Below are 21,396 nucleotides of genomic sequence, written 5' to 3' on the forward strand. Positions count from 1 at the left end.
CATCAATGGACAAGTCAATATGGAAAGGGGAAGTTTGGGGGGATCACATATCTAGAGACAAAAACTAACTACAGACAAGTGATGATTGCTGAGAGAAGGAGAATCAGATGCTCCCAGAGGAGTCCTTTAATGAGAGTTCATCGCTTTAAACCCTCTGTTCTAGAATCTCCTGATTACTGGCTTAGGACTTATAAAGCTAATAACTTTTGCCTTTATTTTCCCTTTGCATCTCTTACCAGTCATCAGCCAAAAATTTCCTTTACTCCCTACAACTGGCAGCTATATAAATAAAACAACTGATGAACTTCTGGAACCTTTTAGATAGGATCATTAGGGGTGTATCTCAACTACCACCCCCATCCAGCTCTAGGAAAGCTAATAGAAGTTAGGGTTACCTCTTCAGAGGGAATAAAAACAAGAGGAGGTAGAAAACGACTAGACAGTTAGGGTAAAAAGACCCCAAAGAGAGTGACTAGTTTCTTGACTAAAAGTCAAAAATGTACTTGGTCCTGTTCTGACGGGAGATCAAAAAAGCCAGACATGTTCTGGCCCTCTGATCTGATTCCTAAAAATATTAGGGTTATCTCTTAAAAGGGTAAAATGTTGGATTGGCAATAAAGGCCCATTTAGTGAAAATACTATATCAAGACAATGGAATCTCTGGCCTGGGTCAAGACCTAACATTTTAACTGGGTATGTCAATCACCTGATCAAGAGACCACTCTAAGAAAACAGAGTCATCTTAAGACATAAGCAGAATAATTAATTATCCCTTTAATAGGACAATGTGCCTCTCCTTCCCAGAATGCCTGCCCCCATTACAGCTTTCAGGGTCATAACAGGACAACTCTGTAACTATGCCCATTTTCTCAATTATCCAGGAAGGCAGAACTTCTCCTTTTCTTCCTTCTGTTTCTTCAAATAAACATGGCCTTCGCTAAAACTCTGGACCTACTCTTTCTCTAAAGTGTCCTTCCCTGACATGCGGCTGCCTGCCACCATGTGGCTGACCTCTGCACCTATTAATTTCATAAGGCAGGCCATTCTGACTGCTCTCCTCCATAAAGGTGCTGAGCTTTATGGCTTAAAAAAAAAAAAAGATCCAACAAGGCTATGAACCAGACTAACAAAGAGAAAAACTCAAATTTTAAAAAAAAAAAGATCCAATATGAAAGTTCTGATGCTAAGTGGTGGTGGCACACGCTTTTATTTCCAGCACTCAGGAGGCAGAAGCAGGCAGATCTCTGTGAGTTTGAGACCAACCTACCTGGCCTACAGAGCAAGGTCCAGGACGGCCAAAACTACACAGAGAAACCTTGTCTTGGGGGGAAAAAAAAAGTAAGTTCTGAGTATTACAAGTTGGGTAACCCTTATCTGAAACACTTGGGACAGACTTGCTTTAGATTCCTAGATTCCTGGACTTCAGGGCACCTCCATAATCATCACATTGGTGCTCAGCTACAGACTCAAATTTCACATTTTTGGAGTAGTGATGCTCAACTTCTACTAATTTTATAGAATGAAAAAATTACTGAATAAAAGCTGGAAAACAAGTCGGATAATCCAGATGACTGAACAAATTCTTAGAAACCCAGTTCCCCAAAATTGAGTTCAAGAAATAGAAAATCTTCAAACATAAAAACAGTAATCAATCAAGTTTACTCACAGAATGCAAGGATGACTGAATAAAAATAATACTACATTAGCAAAGAAGAAGCGCATGATCATTTTAATTGACACAGAAAAGGCATTGGACAAAGTCAATACACTTTCATAATTTAAAAAAAAATCAACAAACTAGGAATAGAAGGAAATTTCCTCAAAATGACAAAGGTCTTTCTGTTAGTCAGATTTCTATTGCTGTGATAACATACCCACCATAACAACTTAAAGTTAAAAAAAGATTCCATATGGCTCACAGTTCTGGTGGGTCAAGTTACTTAGCCTCATAGAAGTCAGCCACTGAAGAGGCACATCATGCTAGGGGGCATGTAGTAGAACACAGCTCTTCAGCTCAAGACAATCAGGAAGCAGAGGGAAAGTCAAAGAAGACAAGGACTAGATATAGTACTCTAGTGGCCTGCTTTCCTACTTTTCCAAGTTCCCATCATCTCACAACATCATCGAAGTGTGACTCTATCAGTATATATAGGTCTACTGATCAGGTCAGAATCCTTATGATCTAAATATCTCCCAACAGCTCATCTGCTGAAACCATGTCTTAACCACATGACTTTCCAGGGCATTCTCAATTCAAACCAAAACAGCATTTTATATCTTTGAAGCAAATCCACAGCTACTAACATACTCAATGGTAAAAGATGTAACTTTTTTCTCCAAAGGTAAAAACACAATGTCACCAACTTCTACCACTTTCATTATTATACAAAGTAATAAAAAATTATTGCCAGAGTCACTTAGAAAGAATATCATAAGCAAAAGGTATCCAAATTGGAGAAGGGATGTTAAATCTAATTGTCTGTGGACAGTACTATATCTGCAGAAAATCCTGGAGAACGCACACAGCTGTTAAAACTAATCCCATAAAGGAATGACAACAAAGAATATTACCAAGATGCAGAAGATAATCCCCACAATAGAGAAAAAGATTTGCAAATCATATATCTGATAAGAGATGAAAATCCAGCACAAGTCTAAGAACCTCTACAATAAGACAACAAAACACTTCATCACCACAATATTTCAATGTCTGCAAAGAACATAAATAGCCAATAACCATATTTAAAATATGCTTAATTTAATCTGGCTATTAGTGGCATGCTTATTAAAAACCACAATGAGCTAGAACTTCATACCTATTTCCATGGTTATTTCATTTTTTTAAAAATAGAAAATAATTAAGTATAGACAAATATGTAGCAGTGATTCACAACCTTCCAAATGCTGTGACCCTTTAATACAATTCCTCATGTTGTGGTGACCCCCAACCATAAATTTATTTTCATTCTGCTTTGTAACTGTAATTTTGCTACTGCTATGAATTGTAATGTAAATATCTAACAGGTATGATGGTCTTAGAAGACCCAAAGAGATCACCACCCAAAGGTTGAGAACTGCTGATAGAACAAGGACTGTGCACAGTTGCTGTTGTGAAAAACAGATCAGCATTCCCCCAATATTAATAGTTATCATATGGATAAAGGCAGCAGAACCACACCTAAGTATAGACCCAAAAGAAGTGCCAGCAGGCACTCAAGCACATACTTGGTCAATACAGTCATGATGTTATCATCTACAACTGCCAAAATGTAGAAATAATTAAAGATGGGGAGGAAAGAGTTTATTTCACCAGGTCTAGATAACAGTTCATCATCAAAGCAGTAAGGGCACTAACTCAAGCAGGGCAGAACTGGAAGGAGGGAGGAACTATCACAGAAGCCAGGGTGCTGCTTACTGGCTTGCTCCACAGGGCTTGCTCAGCCTGCTTTCTAATATATCCTAGGATCAATAGCCTAGGGGTGGCTATACCCACAATGGATTGAGCCCACCCACATCAATAACTAAGAAAATGCCTACTGGCTTGCCTACAGCAGATCTTAGGAAGCATTTTCTCAATTGAGGCTCCCTTTTTTCCAATATCTCTAAGCTTGAGTCAAGTTGACATAAAACTAATCAACATACTGTCCTAAAAAATGACATAACAGGCTGGAAGATATAAAATTAATATTTGAAATATCAAGAATATTTCTTATATCTGTATCCTGCCTCAGCCTAGAGTGCCCTAAAACTTGCAGTAATTCTTTTGTCTTAGCCTCTCACATGCTAAGATGACAGGTGTGACTACACCTGCTAAGAATACTTCTGTAAGTTAGTAATTATGGAAAAACAAAAATAAACTACTATTATTTAGAATGAAAGTCCATGGAACACCTAGACTTAAATCTGACCAAAGGTGTGAAAAACCTTGTGATGTAAATAAGAAATGTCCTCAATAGCCTCATTTATTTAAACACTTGGACCCCAGTTGGTGGCACGATCTGGGAGGTTACAGAACCTTTAGGAGGTGGAGCAGTGCTTTCCGCCCCACCCCCCCCCTACTCCAGCTTCCAGTTCCTACTGCCATGCATTCCCCACCATTATGAACTCTGTTCCCTATGGAGTCATAAGCTAAACCTGTTTTCCCCTAAGAGACTTTTGTCAGGGCATTTTATCACAGCAAATAATGATAATAATTAATATAGGTATGTACACCAAAAATCACAAAACATTCTGCTGTTCTGTGATGTAACCTTTTTGATGATCTTTTTAGAGAGCAATACCAGGTAACCTAGTCTGGCATCAATATTATTATACCATCTAGGATACAAGAATATTTTGCCTCAGCCTCCAGAGTGCTGTGCGTGGAGGTTCAAAGAGGCCAAAAGTCAGAGTTTGGGACTAAAGTTTCTAGTACATTCAAGGTTATTGTGTTTCTAACAAAGGTCCCACCTAGTTGTCAATCAGAGTTCTGCTGCTACTGTCAACAGATGTTCCTCAAATAGGGAAGTAGCTGGTTCCTACCTAAAACAAAAGTCTAAGGATCCATCTAAGTTCCAGTTCCCTTTATGGAAATAATTTGGGATTCCAGCCAGGGAGTGGTTTGCCTACAGAGTGTTTGGTCTAGGGCATGAGCGAGGAATGAGCGAGAAATACTTTCAATCTGTATGTTAATGCAGTCTTTTATCTTTTGGGGTCAGGGATATATTAACCAGTTGGAAATTAAACAAGGGTGAATTTTCAGTACTCACTGAAGAATTTCCTCCTGATACTATCCTACATATTTCTGCATTTTTTATTTTCATTTGCATCTTCGTATTCTTTACTATATTTCTAAATTCCCACACCTGCACTCTGGAGAAAGGTATTTTTTTTTTGAGGCTGGCCCCCGACAGTTGTGAGTATAAATCTGTGTCACCACTTAATGCTCATGAAATGAACATTCTTTAAATATCAATCCTTCTCAAAAAATGTCCTGCAGACACAACACAATCCCTATCAAAATCCCAGCAGGTTTCTACTTAAAATCAACAAACCAATTCTAAAGTCCACTAAGAACTGCAATGGTTGTTCTGTCTCTTTAAAAGAAAAGTCACGCCTACTTCCTCTCCCATCTGCTGAGTCAAGCTGATCTTCAGCTTCCAGCCTGAGTTCCATCTCCCTCTCAGAGAGGCAGCTTCTGCCTCTCCTTTCTCTACTTCTCTCTCTCCTCCCCCAACTCTGCCCTTCTCCCTTCCCTTCCATAACCACTAAATAAATATCCAACCTCACTCTGCATGGTATGCCTATCTGTCTCTCACCTGCCGCCCACATGGCTCGCCGCTGCGGACCAGCCACCTTCTGAGACCTGTCGTGTCATCTCATGTGCCATCCCTGCCTGGGACTGGGGGCTGTGGGGACCCCCTGCCCACTGCCTGCCCGCCGGGGATCCACAGCAATATTTTATTTTTCCATTACAAGAACCAAAACAGCTCAAACACTTTTAGAAGAAGCAAAAAAAAAATTAGAAGATTAAGAACAGTTAATTTACAGATTTATTATAAAACTACATAAAGGAAGACAGTGAAATACTAACATAAGGACAGATGTATACAATTCAGAAATATACTGAGATACCTAAAGACAACTGAAATTTTTATAAGGACAGGAAAGCTATTTAGTGTGGATTCTTGTCAGCCAGTGGTTTTGGAACAACTAGATACCCATACCCAAAAAAAAAAAAAAAAAAAAAAAGAAAGAAAGAAAGAAAAGCACGTGGCCTTCTGCTAGCAGAAAAACAATACTGAAGATGTAAAACTCTAGGATAACTCTGAAGCCATTTCTGACAACTCTGAGGCCTCTCAACAGTAGTGCTCCCCCCTTCTCCTGGGAAGGAGAAACCAAGGACCTACCAACTTCACGTGTACGTACTGGAATGTTGGGGATTTTCCATCTCCCTATGTCCTTGTGAGTGTTCTCCAGATAGAACTCTGTTAGTGGAATTGGGGCAAGATAACCCTTAGATGTTGGCTCAGTTCCTCGGCCTTGGTCAGGGGATACTGACTTAGTTCCTCGGATACAGTTTGGATAAAAAACAACTCCCAGACTCTCCCCTTGTTTCTGTGGCTTTTTGCTTTAAAAGTAGCCTGTACCAGCTACGTGGGGTCCTTGGTTTGAATGCTGAGTGACCCTGTCAAGACAGAACTAAAATCCTTTTGCTTTTTCATCAACTGTGGTGTGAGTGTGTTTTCTTGGGGCAACTCCTCCTCGGTAATTGGACTCTAAGGTTCAACAAAGTCATTATACATAAATGGAAAAGTTGATACACTGAATTTCACTGCAATAAATTCGTGTACTTAGAAATGTACTATTAGAAAAATGCTAAGAGTGAGTCTAAAATATCTACAAAGAAAATAGCATCTACCAAAAATTTACATGGTGAATATTTAAAAAAATGCTCTCAAATTTCAACATTAAGAAAACAATACAAGGGCTGGAAAGATGGCTTCATGGGTAAGAGCACATGTTCCCTTTTAAGAAGATCTGGGATTGTTCCCAGTACTCTCATATCTGGCCTCTGCCAACACTACAAACAAGTGATGTACAGACAAAACACAAGCACACATACAACAAAAATGAATTTTAAAAAAGAAAACAAACCAACAAACAAAAAACTTAAGATTTAGAAACTTTACACATACATGGACAGGGCAACAAATAAGAACTTAATATGATCAACATCAGTAGCTATAAGAGAAATCCAAATTAAACCATAACCAAACTCCACACAACTACAAAAACAGTTACAATCTGAAAGACAGTTAAATGTATCACTTCTCAACAGTCACTGGAGTTAGAAATGAAGTCATCTCCTTCACTGATAGAAGACAACATTTTCTGTTGACATGGCTTGTTTGTGTAGCTCCTCAGCTTCATCACTCCAAACATGATGTTTTCATCAACAAGAGGTCTAGATTTTATACTTTGCAGGGCCTTGTCTTATGAAGCCTTTCATACTGGCTCTGAATTCTTCAATGTGGCACCTTCTCTACTTCTTCCCATTTGTAGTAGCTTTACACTCCACTGCTTTAGGTTGAGGAATAATATTTTTGTACATGGTGAAGATGTGTCACTTGGATTGGTTTAATAAAAAGCTCAATGGCCAATAATTATGCAGGATTTTCAGGGCAGAGAGGACTTGGGAAAAAGAAGGCAGCAATACCAGGAGACTCAAATCAAGCAGAATGGGAAATACAGAGATGCGATAATAAAGCCACAAGGCAGAAAGTAAAGTAACAGAAATAGGTTAGGAGCTAATTAAAAAGAAGCCTAAGCTGTCAGTTGAGTTTTCATAATGATAAGTCTCTGTCCCATTATTGGGGAGCCCACGGTCCCAAACAACAAAGTCCAAATACAAACGACATCTAATGTGAGATCCACGTGTTTCCACATAAGACCTGACAGAACTGAAGGCAGTTTCTAAGTCCCATAGCCTCTCAGGTGGGCCGCCGTACAGGACTGCATCATCTGCTGCCAGCAGGCTTGAGCCACCACTCACCATAAGCTAAGATGTACAGCAGTTTAAGTTTTGTTCATGAAGACAGAAAAGGTTATAGATACACAGTAAAGCAGGTTCAGACAGAAGAAAAATAGTTTCAGTATATTTAACAATGTAAGTAGGCTTAAGAAAAAAAGGAAAAGGATATAGACATTTATAAAAATAGTTTTAAAATAATAGTCTTTAAAGAGAAAAGTAAGAAAATAATAAGTCAACTGAGGATGGAAAAAATTAGAAAACAGAGTTGGGACCTAATATGGTGCTTTGTTAAGTTTGAATTTTTTGAATACTAATGAACAAATAACAGGTGCTAAGAGATATTGGATTGTGGAAGGGACAGCTAAATTCAACGTAATTATTTTTTTAAAAATGTCTTAATTTTAAAATGGAAGTCAAAAATGTATTGATTTAGAAAAGAGGTTATGCTTATATTTCCACAAAAAAACAAAAGGCTATGGATTCCTTCAAGGTTGACAGAGATCAGGTTTGATTGGGAAAGACACTGAAAATCTTGGCTACAAACATAAAAGAAACTCAGAAAAACTACATGACAGGTAACACATAATTTACCTGTTCAAACATAATTTTAAAAAATCATCTTTGGCTGGCTTGTGTACAACACACAGTCCATACGTTGTTAACACGGAAATGTATGCGACCTTTGAAAGCCTGTGTTTTCCGAGCAAAGGGACCAGATACCAATGAAAATGGGTGTCCCAGGTGATCCAGCCTCTCAGAGTGCTTCTGCTGCTTCAAGGCTGCTGGCTGAACTGGTCCAGCCTCACAGACTATTCTAGCCAGTACTATATTGGGAAAAGCTTTGTGTTTTCCCAATGCACTGAGACAACGAATGTTACAGCCAGCTCTCCCAGGACTTGGCCATCATTCTAATTTTTTCAGGGTCCCCCCAAAGATGCCATTGCTCCAGACAACAGAAAGCAGTCTAAAGAATACAATGCCCACATTCCAAAGAGGTGGGATGGGTGGTTTTTAGTTATTCAATGGGTATTTGATCATTTAGAGAGGTTGCTTACAAGTTGTTATTGGTAATGGTCAGGAAAGCACTGAACAAAAAAGATTAGATTTAGGAATGTCATTCTGAAAGAAAAAGGGGAAATATAGAAATAATAGGATAAAAGGGTAGATTTTTTTATCCTAATTTTAAAATAAAAAAGCAATTACTAGTCTTAAATAATTTACATTAGTATGGATTTTTGTAATATTAATACAAATTTAAGGTTATGTTTGTTATACTGTACATGTTTCTACCTTAAGATATTCTTGTATATTGATATAAATTTAAGGTTATTTCTGTTTGAACATACTGTATATACATTTCTACTATTGTTTAGGGTATTGTACCTATGCAGCTCATTTAACAATGTAAATTTCTAAACCTTGAATGTTATTACAAACTAATTAGGATAATAAAGAAATGCAGGTTAGCAGTTAGCCATCTAAAACAATCAAACTTGTAAGTAAGTATGTTTTCAAGGTCAAAAAGAGATATATTTTAGATAGGCAGGTGGTGTTCAAAACTTCAGAGATCTACAGAATATAGCATTTAAGAGGTTTTAATAGAATAATGCTTTTCATGACAATGAGACATGTCTGTTTCTGATAGCACCAATCTACTTCAGAGAGGATGATCAGTATCAAAGAACCTCCATATGGAGTTTGCATTCTTTGTGACAAAGTTAGCCACTGGGCAAGAAACTGCCCTTGCCTCAATTGCTGATAGTATGCTGTCCAAATTGGACAAGCAGGACTGAGCTTTGCCTAGACAAGGTACAACAGTCCTCCAAAGTTCCTTCTTTATATAAAAGTCTGCCAGATAATTTAGGCCTGTAGGTCAAAGATGGACGCCTCACATTCCAGAGGAACCTTGTGGTGACTGTCCAGGCAGTCAGATGTCTCTGTCATTTTTTTTAGTTTTGGAAGTTACCTATTCTGCACTTCCTATTTACTCAAGTAATAGTTTATCCTTCTTAGGTCTCTGATAGCGACTGAAACCTAGATAATTATAATTTTACAGTTTTTCTTGCTACCAAATTCAAAAAAGACACATAAGAGATATAAAGTTTATAAGATTGAGAGACATACAAGTTTAAATTGAAAAAAAGTTTTGAGGTCTAAAAAGTTTTAAGACAGTAAAATAAGTTATAACAAAAATGGTTTATGTACAAAACTTCATCAAGATAAGATAAATAAGAAAGTGTTTTCTTTAAATATGCCAGATATGAATGGACTGGACATTGTGAATGTAATTCTTAGTTGATGATTTTTCTTATTGTAGATACTTTCATTTGTTAAAGTTAATATCTTTTCTTTCTATTTAGACAATACCTGATAATTGTTCTTATTGTATATAATTTTACTATATTAGAGTTAAAACATTTTCTTTTTACTTAGACAAAAAGGGGTAAATGTTGTGGAATAATCTTTTTGTACACTATAAAGATGTGTCACATAGACTGATTTAATAAAAAGCTGAACAGCCAATAGCTAGGCAGGATTTTCAGGGCAGAGAGGACTCTGGGAAGAAGGTACAGAGGTGAGGCAGTAAAGCCACAAGGCAAAAAGGAAATTAATAGAAATGAGTTATTTTAAGTTATAAGAGTTTGTCAGAAACAAGACTAAGCTATTGGTCAAGCTTTCATATTAATTATAAGTCATTATTTGGGAGCTAGTTAGTGGGACAGAGAAAAACTTGCTACAGCTTTAAGTATTGAGTTCATCTACTTTGTGGCTTGAAGTTTTTTTAGCTATCTTCTATAGTGGGATATTGGGACTGTGTTTTAGTATTTCCCTCTCTGTTATGTTAGCTATTACTATAGAGTAAGAAAAAATGCCAATATAACTTAAGTACCACTGTGAAACACTATATGTAACAATTATCTAAAATTTTGCTTTATACATGATAGACATTTTAATCTCTAATTATAGTACTGATATACAAAGATACATGTTCATAGTCTACTGTGAGGTAAAATATTGATTTTGTATAAAACATTAATTTTCACAACTGAAAAAAACAGACAAAAACAACTGAATCAATTGTTTTTATCTTTAAAACCTATTTGTGTATTGGCTGCAACAGAAATCAGAATGTAATCTCATATCCAACTGTAAAGATTTTAAAAACCTCAGGGCCTAGTTAGGGAACAAATTATAGATATTTTTATTAGTATGCAAGTATTTTGGTATTTGTTTTGGTAAAAGGCAACGTCTTTTTAGTAATATAGACAATCCATGGTGGCTGCCATTCTGTGAGTCCTTATGTTATTTCCATTTACAATGACACTTTTATATTAAATATGATTTATTTCTTCACTAAACATTCCATTTCAGTCAAGTTTCCCCTCCTGTCAGCTGCCACTCATTTATGCCTCACTATCTATTACTGAGCAAAACAACTCATGCTTTGAAAGAGCAGATTTTATTACATAGTTTAAAATGAGCAAATACATCAAAACCAGAACAAAATGGAGTTTGACTTTCTAGTATCTTAAATGATTCCCTTTCTTATGTCACACACAGGAAGTAACAGCTATGCCACACAGATGATAAGTAATACCTAATAAAATTTATTAAAAATTTAGAGACACTTTTAAATAAACAGAAATCTAAGTATTAAATGTGGACAACAGAAGTCATTTGAAAAGTGATTTGACAACCAAAGCTGGGATGACAGAATCAGGTATTATCTTTCCTATCTGTTTCAGGTTAAAACAAGAGCACAAAACCAAGAGAATGAAACAGGACATATATATACTCTCAAAAGAATCTTTCTACAGGAAAGCTACAAAATGAAAAATAAAAACATTACAATGACAAAATTGGGCATCTTATGTGACTAAAAGCCCCCAACAACACCAGAACAATACACACAAGGAACCTCTTGCTATAATATTCTAAGAAGATTTTTGTGGAATTTCTACCAAAAGAAATTCCTAACTAGACTCTACCTTGGAAGACACCGGACAAGCAAAATGAGGACAGTCTACAGAGCAACTGGCCTGTACTCTTCAAAACTGTCAGACATGGACAGACAACCAAAGACCAGTGAACTGTTCAAAGAAACTGAAGAGATGTGGGCATGGTAGCTGAAGCCTCTAATCCCAACAACTGGGAGGCTGGGACAGGGGGGTTATCACTAGTTTCAAACCACCCCACACTACAGAGTGAGTTCCGGGACAATCTGAACTAGTGTGAGAACCTGCCTAAAGCAGAGTGAAGGGTCAGGAACTGGAGATGACTAAATTTGCTTGAACCAAAACGTAATTTAGTCCTAACTTTACTTTTGCTGTATAGGGTATTGATAAGCAGTTGATGAAATCTATACAATGGGCAAAACTTTATCTTTATTTAGGAAAGTATACATTAAATCACTTAGATATTAAAGAAAAATGTCTGCAACATATTCTTAAGCAATTCATTTAAAAATAATCCTGTGTGTGCGATGAAGCATAAGAATAAGGCAGTAAGCGTTAGAACAAGAATAGTAAGAATATGGCGCAGTGCATGCCTTCAAGCCTTCAAGCCTTTAATCCCAGCACTTGAGAGGCAGAGGCAGGCAGAACCCTGTGAGTTCGAGGTTAACCTGGTCTACAAGAGCTAGTTCCAGGACAGGCTCCAAAGCTACAGAGAAACCCTGTCACGAAAAACCAAAAACAGAAAAGAATAAGGCAGGATAGAGGGAGATGACTTAGGACCTGAGTTTCATCCCTAGAACCTAGAGAAGAAAAGCCAGAAATGGTAGCACATACCTGTCATCTCAGCACTTGGAAGATTCTGCTGGCTAGTTTTATGTCAAGTCCAACTAAGACACAAGTCATTTGGGAAATGGGAAGTTCAACTGAGAAAATACCCTGCCAGAATGACATGTGGGCAGGTCTGTGGGAATTTTTCTTTATTAAAGTTGATGTGGGAAGGCCCAGCTTACTGTGAGCTGTGCCATCCCTGGGAAGGTGATACTGCAGTATTAAGAAAGCAAGCTGAGCAAGCCATGAGGAACAAGTAGCAAGCCAGTAAGTAACACTCCTCCACAGCCACTGCATCAGCTCCTGACTCCAAGTTTCTGCTCTGTTTGCCTTCCTGCCCCAACTTCCCTAGATCATGACTGTGATGTGAAAAGATAAAGCAAAATAAACCCTAATAGGGCTCATAGATATGGGTCCATTCTACCTTGACTAAAGGTCAGAGAGTTGGAACTTATTTCTGTTCTTTCAAGGTTATTGTCAAGGGTTCAAAGAACAAGTCAGAGTTCTGCTCTCTCAAGGTTATTGTCAACAGGTGTGTCTAATATTCAGACCTGGTATTTCAGGTATTAAAAACTAGATCTGTTTCTACCTCAAACAAAAGTCTAAGGATCCAACTAGGTTCTACTCCCTTAGGGAGATAACTATGGACTCCACCCAGGGGGTGGTTTGGTCTAGGGTGTGAGCACTGCTTATCTTATTTTAGCAACAGAACATTTAACTAAGAATGCAGCCCATAATCCTTCAGCTGGTCTGTTCATTCCTTGTATCAAGGGAATACAGTTTGGTTTTTTTTTAAATTTTACTCCTACCTTTTGGGGTTAGGGTATGTAAGCAAATGGAAATTAACCGCAGGCGACTTTCAGTATTCACTGGATGTCCCTCTAATACTATCCTATAGTTCTGTCTCTTATTTCTCCTTTATCTATGTTTCTTTTGCCTAATAATTCTAATACTCACATTCCTACCCTGGAATATACAAACCCACCGTGGCTAAGAGAATGGCAGAAGTCACCCCAAAAAGGTGGCTTTCCTCCCTAAATGGATTTTGATCATGGTATTTCATCGCAGCAAAAGTAACCCTAAGATAGAGGTGCTTGCTGGCCAGCCAGCCTAGGCTCTTTGGCAATTTACTGATCAAGGAAAGACCATGTCTCAAAAAAATAAAGTGCCTGAGGAATAATTGTACTATAACCTTCATGTGTACATGCTCATACACAAAGAATAAAGCAAAAGTGATAAATATCAGCACTTAGAGAATATGAATAGAATATTTAGTATTTTCCATTTTCTCACTAAACCTGAAATTATTCCACAATAAATAAAAACAAAGCCAGTTAAAAGGAACTTCCTACCTTCACTAACAATGGCATTAAGATTCTTTAATAGACTAAATAAAGAGTCACTTTCAAGAACTCCAAATTTTATTTCTAAAATGCTTTTAGGGCTGTAGGGAAATGATTCATTCAGTAAGTGCTTGCTGCACAATCATGAAGACATGAGTCTACACTCTAGCACCCACGTAAAAGCTGGGCAGGGTAGTTTGTATCTGTTATCTCAGCTTTGGGGAGGCAGAGACAGAAGGGTCCCAGTGTAATAGTCTATCCTGTTCCTTTAAGAGACAAGCCCCACCCACTCCCTCTCCCATCCACCTCCACTGCTGAGGCAGGTGGATCTTCCTTCTGCTTTCAGTCTGAGCCCCTCCTTTTCCATCTCTTTCCTGAAGAAGTAGCTTCTGCCTCTCTCCCGTCTCTCCACTTCTCCCCTTCCCCCCTCTATTTCTCTGTTTCTCTTTCTCTCTCTCTCTCTGCCTCTCTCTCCTCATCCCCCTTCTCCCTCCCTCTCCCCTTTCCCCGTCCCTTCCGTAACCCACTAAACAAATATCCAACCTCACTCTGCAGGGCGTGTCTATCCTTCTCTGTCTCTCACCTGCCATGCAGCTCCCTGCCTGTGATCTGCTGACCACGTGGCCCATGGGCCACTCGGGGAACCACAGCATTTTACCGCCACAGCTTCTTGTGGCCCACTGTCAGTTGCAGCCACTTGCTGAACAGCACCTTTTTACTTTTACCATAACACCTAGGACTTGCTAACCAGTCAGTCTAGCCAGACTGGAGAACTCTAGGTTCAGTGAGAAGCCCTAACTCAAAGATTAAGATGGAAGGTGATAGAGGAGAAAACCCAATGTCAATCTCTGGCCTCTAATCATCTATATACTTGCAAATGAACAGATAACACAATTGATTTTGGTATCACTGCTCCTAATTCTAATGGTATCAAGGATATAAATTTATAATACACAATAAATACTGTAGCAAATATTAAAAGTACACAATTAACAGACTTTGACCAAGTTTGTTATATTCATCACTATAATGATAGTGGGTGGTATGCAGTAAATATTTACATTACTATTATCTGATGCAGAATAAAAATAATCCATAGTACGGGAATAAAATGTGTGTGCAAACCATAATATCAGTAGTGCTTGGCTTTATAGACACCAAAGCTAAGTCTCACAGACAAGGACTCCACAGGTGCAGGTGCTGAGAAGAAGGGAAGGGATGAAGACAAACAGAGTCCAAAGGCATAAAAATATATGGCATTTCTACTGTACTTTTAAACTTAGCTCACCTATTGTTGCAGCAAGTTCTGGATCAAAGGTGTCATCTGTGAACCTCAGGAGCAGGCTAAAAGAGAGTTAAAGACAGGTCAGGACCTTAACTGCTTATTTCTAATCATTTAACACATATGTTACATTTTATCACAATGATTACTCAGATACAGATAGAAGAGCTGATGCAGCTCTGCAGGGGAATTAGCGTATTGAAAAGGCAGTAACTAAATTGTAAATTCCTAAGACTCCCAAGACTAAAGGAATCCACAAACAAACATGCCTTATGCTCTCTACCCAAAATTTCTCAAGAGTCAACAGTTTGCTTTTTGTTGAAATCTGTATTAGTACTCTTCTGAAAAAAAGAAAGTAGTAACTCACACTGGTACAGATGGCAGGGGAACAATAGCCTCTTGGAATCAAAAGAGCTCACTATTTCACTCTGTGTTAAAGAAAGACTGAAAGATGTAAAAACACAGCAAATTATAACAAGTAATAAAACATAAAGATGTACAGTCAAACAACAGGGAGAAAGATGATGAAAGCCAGGAAAATGCTGGGGAAGGTGCAGAAACCAGAAAGACAACTGCAACTACAAAGGGCTTTTAAGGGCAGTATGACAAGGACTGGTCTACAGTTTGAAAAGTTAACGCCAACCAAAATGGAGGAAAACCAACAGGAGATACCTGGGATGGTTAAAGTGTATGGTAAAAATATTACAGAATGGGAACAATGGCAGACTAGAAAGGTCCACTGAGGCTCTGTGTGACCCACACTGTTTTACTGACTGTTAGCTGTCCTCTACTAGAGGCTCCTTGAGAATAAACTCTATAGTTTTTCATTAAAGCCCCACATTTACAAAGCTGATTTAATCGCCTCCTGCACACAACCTCCTGAAGTACATCATTCCACCAGGTTGAGTCTGAGTGAGAGCCTTGAGGAACACCCTACAAGCTGTGATTACTGCTACTAGTGATGTGTCCATGGACCACAACAGCCTCCTGGTAGTGCCAAAAACAGCACTATCAATTATAGGAAAAACTTTTTTCCTGGTTCTGCTATGTTTATTTCACACAAAACAGACACAATATAGTCAAAGGAACAAAGAACAGTAAAAATCTAGAGATACCTACTTAGTATCTGGACATGAACTTTTCTTTACTTCCAACATAAAGTTAAGTGACACCATATCTTAAGGCCAGGACACACACCCAGAAGTGGACAGCCAAAACAAAATGAACTCAAGGGCATTTGGGGAGATTTGGTTTTTTGACCCAGATTGCTTTGTTTGCTTAATTTTTTAAATCTTATTGATTATTTGCTTATGCATTAGGATTTTTGATTTTGTATGTTTATGGTCTGTATATGTGTGTATACATGCTTTTTTTTTTTAACTCTGATGTGTTTGGCTTGTTTGTTTTCTAAAGAGAGAAAGTAGGTACTAAGTTGGATTGGGGGGAGGTAGGGAAGATCTGGGAAAAGACACAGGAGGGGCACCATGAGGAGAATATGTTTAAAAAATATTTTCAATAAAAAATATTGTGCGGCAAGGTGGTACATGCCTTTAATTCCAGCACTTGGAGACAGAGGCAGGTGGGTCTCTGAGTTCAAAATCAGCCTGGTTTATAGAGCTAGTTCCAGGGCAGTCTGGTCTACACAGAGAAACCCTGTCCCAAAAACACAAAAACAAAAAAACAAAAATATGTAACAACTTATGACTCTTAATACTGTTCAAAGCATCCTATCACGACACACCCAGCTACCTAGAATTTAAGAATAGAAAAGACATACCTCTATACTTGGTCATCACACACAAAAAAAAAAAAAACAACAAAAAACACTGTCACAAAAATGCAGGCTAGTCAGGTTTGATGGTGCACACCTTTAGTCCAAGTTTGATGGTGCACACCTTTAGTTCCAGCACACTGGAGACAGAGGCAGGCAAATATATGCAGATCAGCCTAATCTACAAAGTAGAGTTCTAGGACAGGCAGGGCTACATAGAAAAACCCTCTCTGAAAAAATAAAACAAACAAACAAAAAAAAACTGCAGGCTAATATTACCTTGAAATTACCATAAAAATGCAGGCTAATATTACCTTGTAATTACCATAAAAAATGCAGGCAATCAGAATAGTATTGAGGATTTTAACTGAACAAAAAGACAATATGCCAGACACTGAGCCAGAAATGTTTTTTCTGTACTTGCTAGTCCTTATAAATAGTACTTTGTCACTAGAGGTACTTAGCAAAGACAGGGAATTGGCACCATATGAAGCAAAACATTTTAATACAAACAAACCCTGAGTATAGCCTGGGGTACATCAGCACCCCAAATGTATTCTAAACTCTATGTAGGTATTGTCTATTTCTCTATAAGATTATGAGAGGAATCCATAAACCCCTACAAATAATTAAGAATTCACTGTCTTATATAGTATACTTACACAAAACATTCCTTCTTTCAAAGCTAAAAGAGGAAAATATTTTGCAGGTAGAACTACAGATGGTAGGAGTACGCCATGTAGACAATACTAAATTTATAATAATGTGAAGAAGCTAGGGTTTGTCTTTTTTTGGGGGGGAGAGGAGGGTGCCTGAAATGTCAGAACTTGGAAGGCTAAAGAAAAAAAAAAAAAAAAGGACTGCTCCAAGTTTGAGGCTTGAGGCCAGCCTGGGTTACACAGTGAATTCCAGGTGAGCCTGAAGAGTCTGTCTAAAACATTAAAAATTAAAGGGGGAGTAGGAGGGCTATGGAGATAGTTTAGCAGTTAAGAGCACTTGCTATTCTTAGGGCCCATTCCATTCCCGTAGTTAAGCCCCTATAACTCCAGCTTCAGGGAAGCAAGTGCCTCTTATGGTCTTTGAGGGGACCTACAGTCACAAACACATAAACAAAAATATTTTAAAAACAGCTCATCTATATTTCTTACTGTAAAAATAAAATCCACTTAGAAAATGGAAGGTAAAGAAGTGTAGAATGAATTGTAATTTACATGGTACATTTCTCTATTTCATTCCAGCACTTGATACACTTACTTTGCTACATTTTTACTTCACCAAGCTGAGCCACAGAATCATAGCCTTGAGCTGTACATTTAAGTATCTGAAGGGTTTCTATTCCAGCCTGATTCTCCAATAGAGTACTATACTGTTCAAGTATCAAACACAAGGCTACAAACCAATCCTCACCTCATGTCTACTGCAACTTTCTAACAGCTGAAAGCAAGGAGGAAAAAAATCTGCTTGTTCAGACTAAGGTTATCCTCTGCTATACAGTAATTTTTAACACTGCCACCTCACTTGGTCTAGCTCTGTAGAAAAAAAAAAATAAACAACTGTTGGTTACAACAACCCTTCAAGATCATGTCTAAGACAAATGTTTCTGTACTAATCTGCCTTAAAAGGCAGAAACTTCTATTACTATAGTCATTTATTCTTGTTATATCCACAAAGATAGTCAAGACTATTTTCCACAACATATCACAGACCAATATTTTAGTTCCCTAAATAAAATACTGATTTGTTGTTGTTGTTGTTGTTGTTTGGTTTTTAAAGAGTTTCTCTGCATAGTGCTAGTTGTTCTGGAAGTCTCTATAGACCAGGGAGGTCTTAAACTCAAGATCCGTCTGCCTCTGCCTCCCAAATGCTAGTATTAAAGGCATGCAGCACCATGTTGGCCCAATACTGTTTTAAATGGGCAAAAATATTTTAGGAAAAAATTTTAGTGAGCAATTTGTAGCTCATTATTATGTACTAAAAAGAGTTTAATGTACATTTGACCCAAATTAAGACTGTATAGGAGAATGGATGAGGAGAGAAATCCACTCACCACACTTTGAAAGTGTGATCAGAACCAAGCCTGGTATAGTATGGCTATAATCCTAGTAGTACTTTCCCACACCAGTTCAGAATTTAAAAAAAAAAAATCCTAGTACTTGAGAGGCTGAAGTAGGAGGATTGTAAACCAGGCCAACTGCTGTTTACAAAACAAGTCCCAGGCCTACAGTCTATGTAACCCCACCCTATTTCAAGAAACTAAATAAAATAAAAACAGCAATACAAAGGAACTTCAGTTATGTAGTTAACTGTACCTCCAGGTAACCCTCTAGAAAATTCAAACATACTCAATTTTGTCCATTCAATACATTGTCTCAGCCAACCACATACTGGGTTGAGATGACAACCTGCTATTCTTGATTTCAAAAACAAGCTCTATATAGGCAGTGCCTGTAATCTTTGTGTTTTGGAGGATAGAGGAGGAGGAGAATTCCCAGTTTGAGGCCAACTATGTGACAAAAATTTCCAGGTCAGCCTTGATCACATAGAGAGACTCTATGACAAAAGACAGAAAACAAAACAAAACAAACATGATGTAGGTTCTTTCTCAAATTAAAATGGAGAAAAGAAAGATCATGAAGGTGTATGATTCCTAGTAAAACTATATTTTATATATAAACTGTTTAACATCCATGTGCAGAAGAGTAATGATAAAGACTTATTCGTTACTTTAGCACACACCGTTCTATTGCTATAGGATGCTCCTTTAATTTGCTCCTTGGTATTCAGAAGCATGTCACTATGGGACACTAAAAGTGCACATTAAAGGGGAACAAACTTTTAAAAATACAGAATGATTTATTTAGTAATTGATTTGAATTTATTTAGTAAGCTTGCTAATACTTAAGTACCTAAAAAAATCTAAGTCTTTGTGAAATGCTTTAAAGTTGTTTGAAAGATCTCAAGCTAAAGTCAAATATGAAATTGCTACTAGCTCTCTGGGATTTAAATACTGCTTAAAGATCAAGAGAAGCTCAAAAAACATTTATTCATAATCAGAGGGCAAGGATGACTTCACCTGGAGAACTTTGTTCAGACCTGGATGAAATCATAACCTTATGGCAACACCCACCTCTGACCTAATACACAACTCTACTGTTAATATAACCCTTCCCAAAGACTCAAAGCAAAAAAGACAATACAGTATTTTTCCTTTCATGTCTTATATGATGTGGCAAAACAAGAATAATCTCTCTTAAAGGTGGCTCACTGCTTAAGAACCCTGTGCCTTAAGAGGCTCAAGCAGTTACCGAAAGAGTTCTTTCACTGCAAACAATCAAACAAATAAATGATGTAACAAAGATTGCGCTAAAATGAGCCACGAATGTGACCTAAGTCACCAAAGTTTCTGGGTAGAACATTAAGTATTTGAAGAACAGTGCTAATGAAATTGCAAAGTGATAAAGTTACTATTGATCTCAGCTCCGGGGGTGACGACTACGACTGACTGAACGCTACCGTTAAAGGTCAGCTGGACTCTAGGGCTGACAGGCTGACCAGACTGTAGGGCTGACATGCAGGCTGGACTCGAGAGGGTTAATAGGCCGGCGGGGTACGGATCGTCTCGGCGGGATCAGGCCCAAGCCCGGCCGCCGAGCTGTGAGGAACCCGGCCTGTGAGGCCTGAACCGGGCGCCGGGCTGGGCCGGGCCGGGGCGACGCCAATAGGGCCGCAGCGACCGTTCCGGAGAGCAGCCCGCAGTCCAGAGGCCGAAGGCCCGCCGCGCACCGCCTCACCTGGACTTGCCCACCCCACTCTCGCCGATGATGAGGATCTTCAGAGTGGTCAGCACGTCCTCGTCCATCCTGCGCCCACTCTGCTCGGACACAGCCTCCGTCCCCGTCAGCGTTCCCCAGCGTCGGCGAAGACGGCCTGCGCATGCGCACCGCCGTGCCCACGGCCTCCCTCTCCCACAGGATGTTTGGGCGGCGGTGCCACAGATCGCCCGGTTCCGCCCAGAGGCAGCTCTGCGTCTGCGCGCTCCGTGGAGCGCAGGCGTTTTTCCGGGCAGCTCCTGCGTTGTGCAGGAGCAGATGGGCAGGGCTGCGTGTAGGTCCGCCTACCTTCTTCCGGGAACTGGCTCCGCCCAGCCCTAACTCCTCCCGCTTCCGGTTTTGTACACGGATGACTGGATATTACATCAGCGTCCTCAGGACAGCTGTTTTGCGGTGGGCATAACTTGGTGCTTTGAGATGAACTGTCTTAGATGGAGGCACAGCCTTGCCGCATTGCTGAGCCTCCTCCACTCTCTCCCCACATTGGGGCCAACATTTTTTAAGTAACAGCTCTTAGAATTGTTGGGTAGACTGAGTCCAGTAAAGTGTTCAAGGGGAGTTGTGAATAGGCGGTAACTTCGTGGTTTCCCTCTGTCAGGTTTAAGAATGTTCATTTATCTTGTAAGGAACTAAAGGTAGATCCAGTGCATGTAGATCTTTGGTTCAACTTTAGCTGTTTCTGCTGATTAAACTACTCCAAGAATTACATGTGTATGCCCATCTATCCACTAAACTGCAAATCTTGATGAAATTACCAGAACCCTCTAAATTACCTAGCAAAGTGTCTGGTGGATGCTCAACATTAATTCTGTCTTGCTTCCTTGTGGTTGTAGCTAACATCATGTGTGGCAAACATTTGGTTAAAAAAAAACA

General features: G+C 38.8%; 1 protein-coding gene across 1 annotated transcript in view; it reads right to left on the minus strand.

The window, feature by feature from the left end:
- Window positions 1-20,689, minus strand: part of Rab18 (RAB18, member RAS oncogene family) — a 40,523-nt gene extending 19,834 nt beyond the window's left edge. The window contains exons 1-2 of the mRNA XM_085699662.2: window positions 20,485-20,689; window positions 14,929-14,984 (exon numbers count right to left, since the gene is read on the minus strand). Coding sequence (XP_085555788.2) covers window positions 14,929-14,984; window positions 20,485-20,552 — 124 coding nt within the window. The 5' untranslated portion in view covers window positions 20,553-20,689. The remainder of the gene's footprint in view (window positions 1-14,928; window positions 14,985-20,484) is intronic.
- Between the last annotated feature and the right edge of the window lie 707 nt (window positions 20,690-21,396).

This window comes from Myodes glareolus, chromosome 14 (assembly GCF_982192425.1).
Source record: "Myodes glareolus chromosome 14, mMyoGla1.1, whole genome shotgun sequence".
NCBI classification, from domain to species: domain Eukaryota; kingdom Metazoa; phylum Chordata; class Mammalia; order Rodentia; family Cricetidae; genus Myodes; species Myodes glareolus.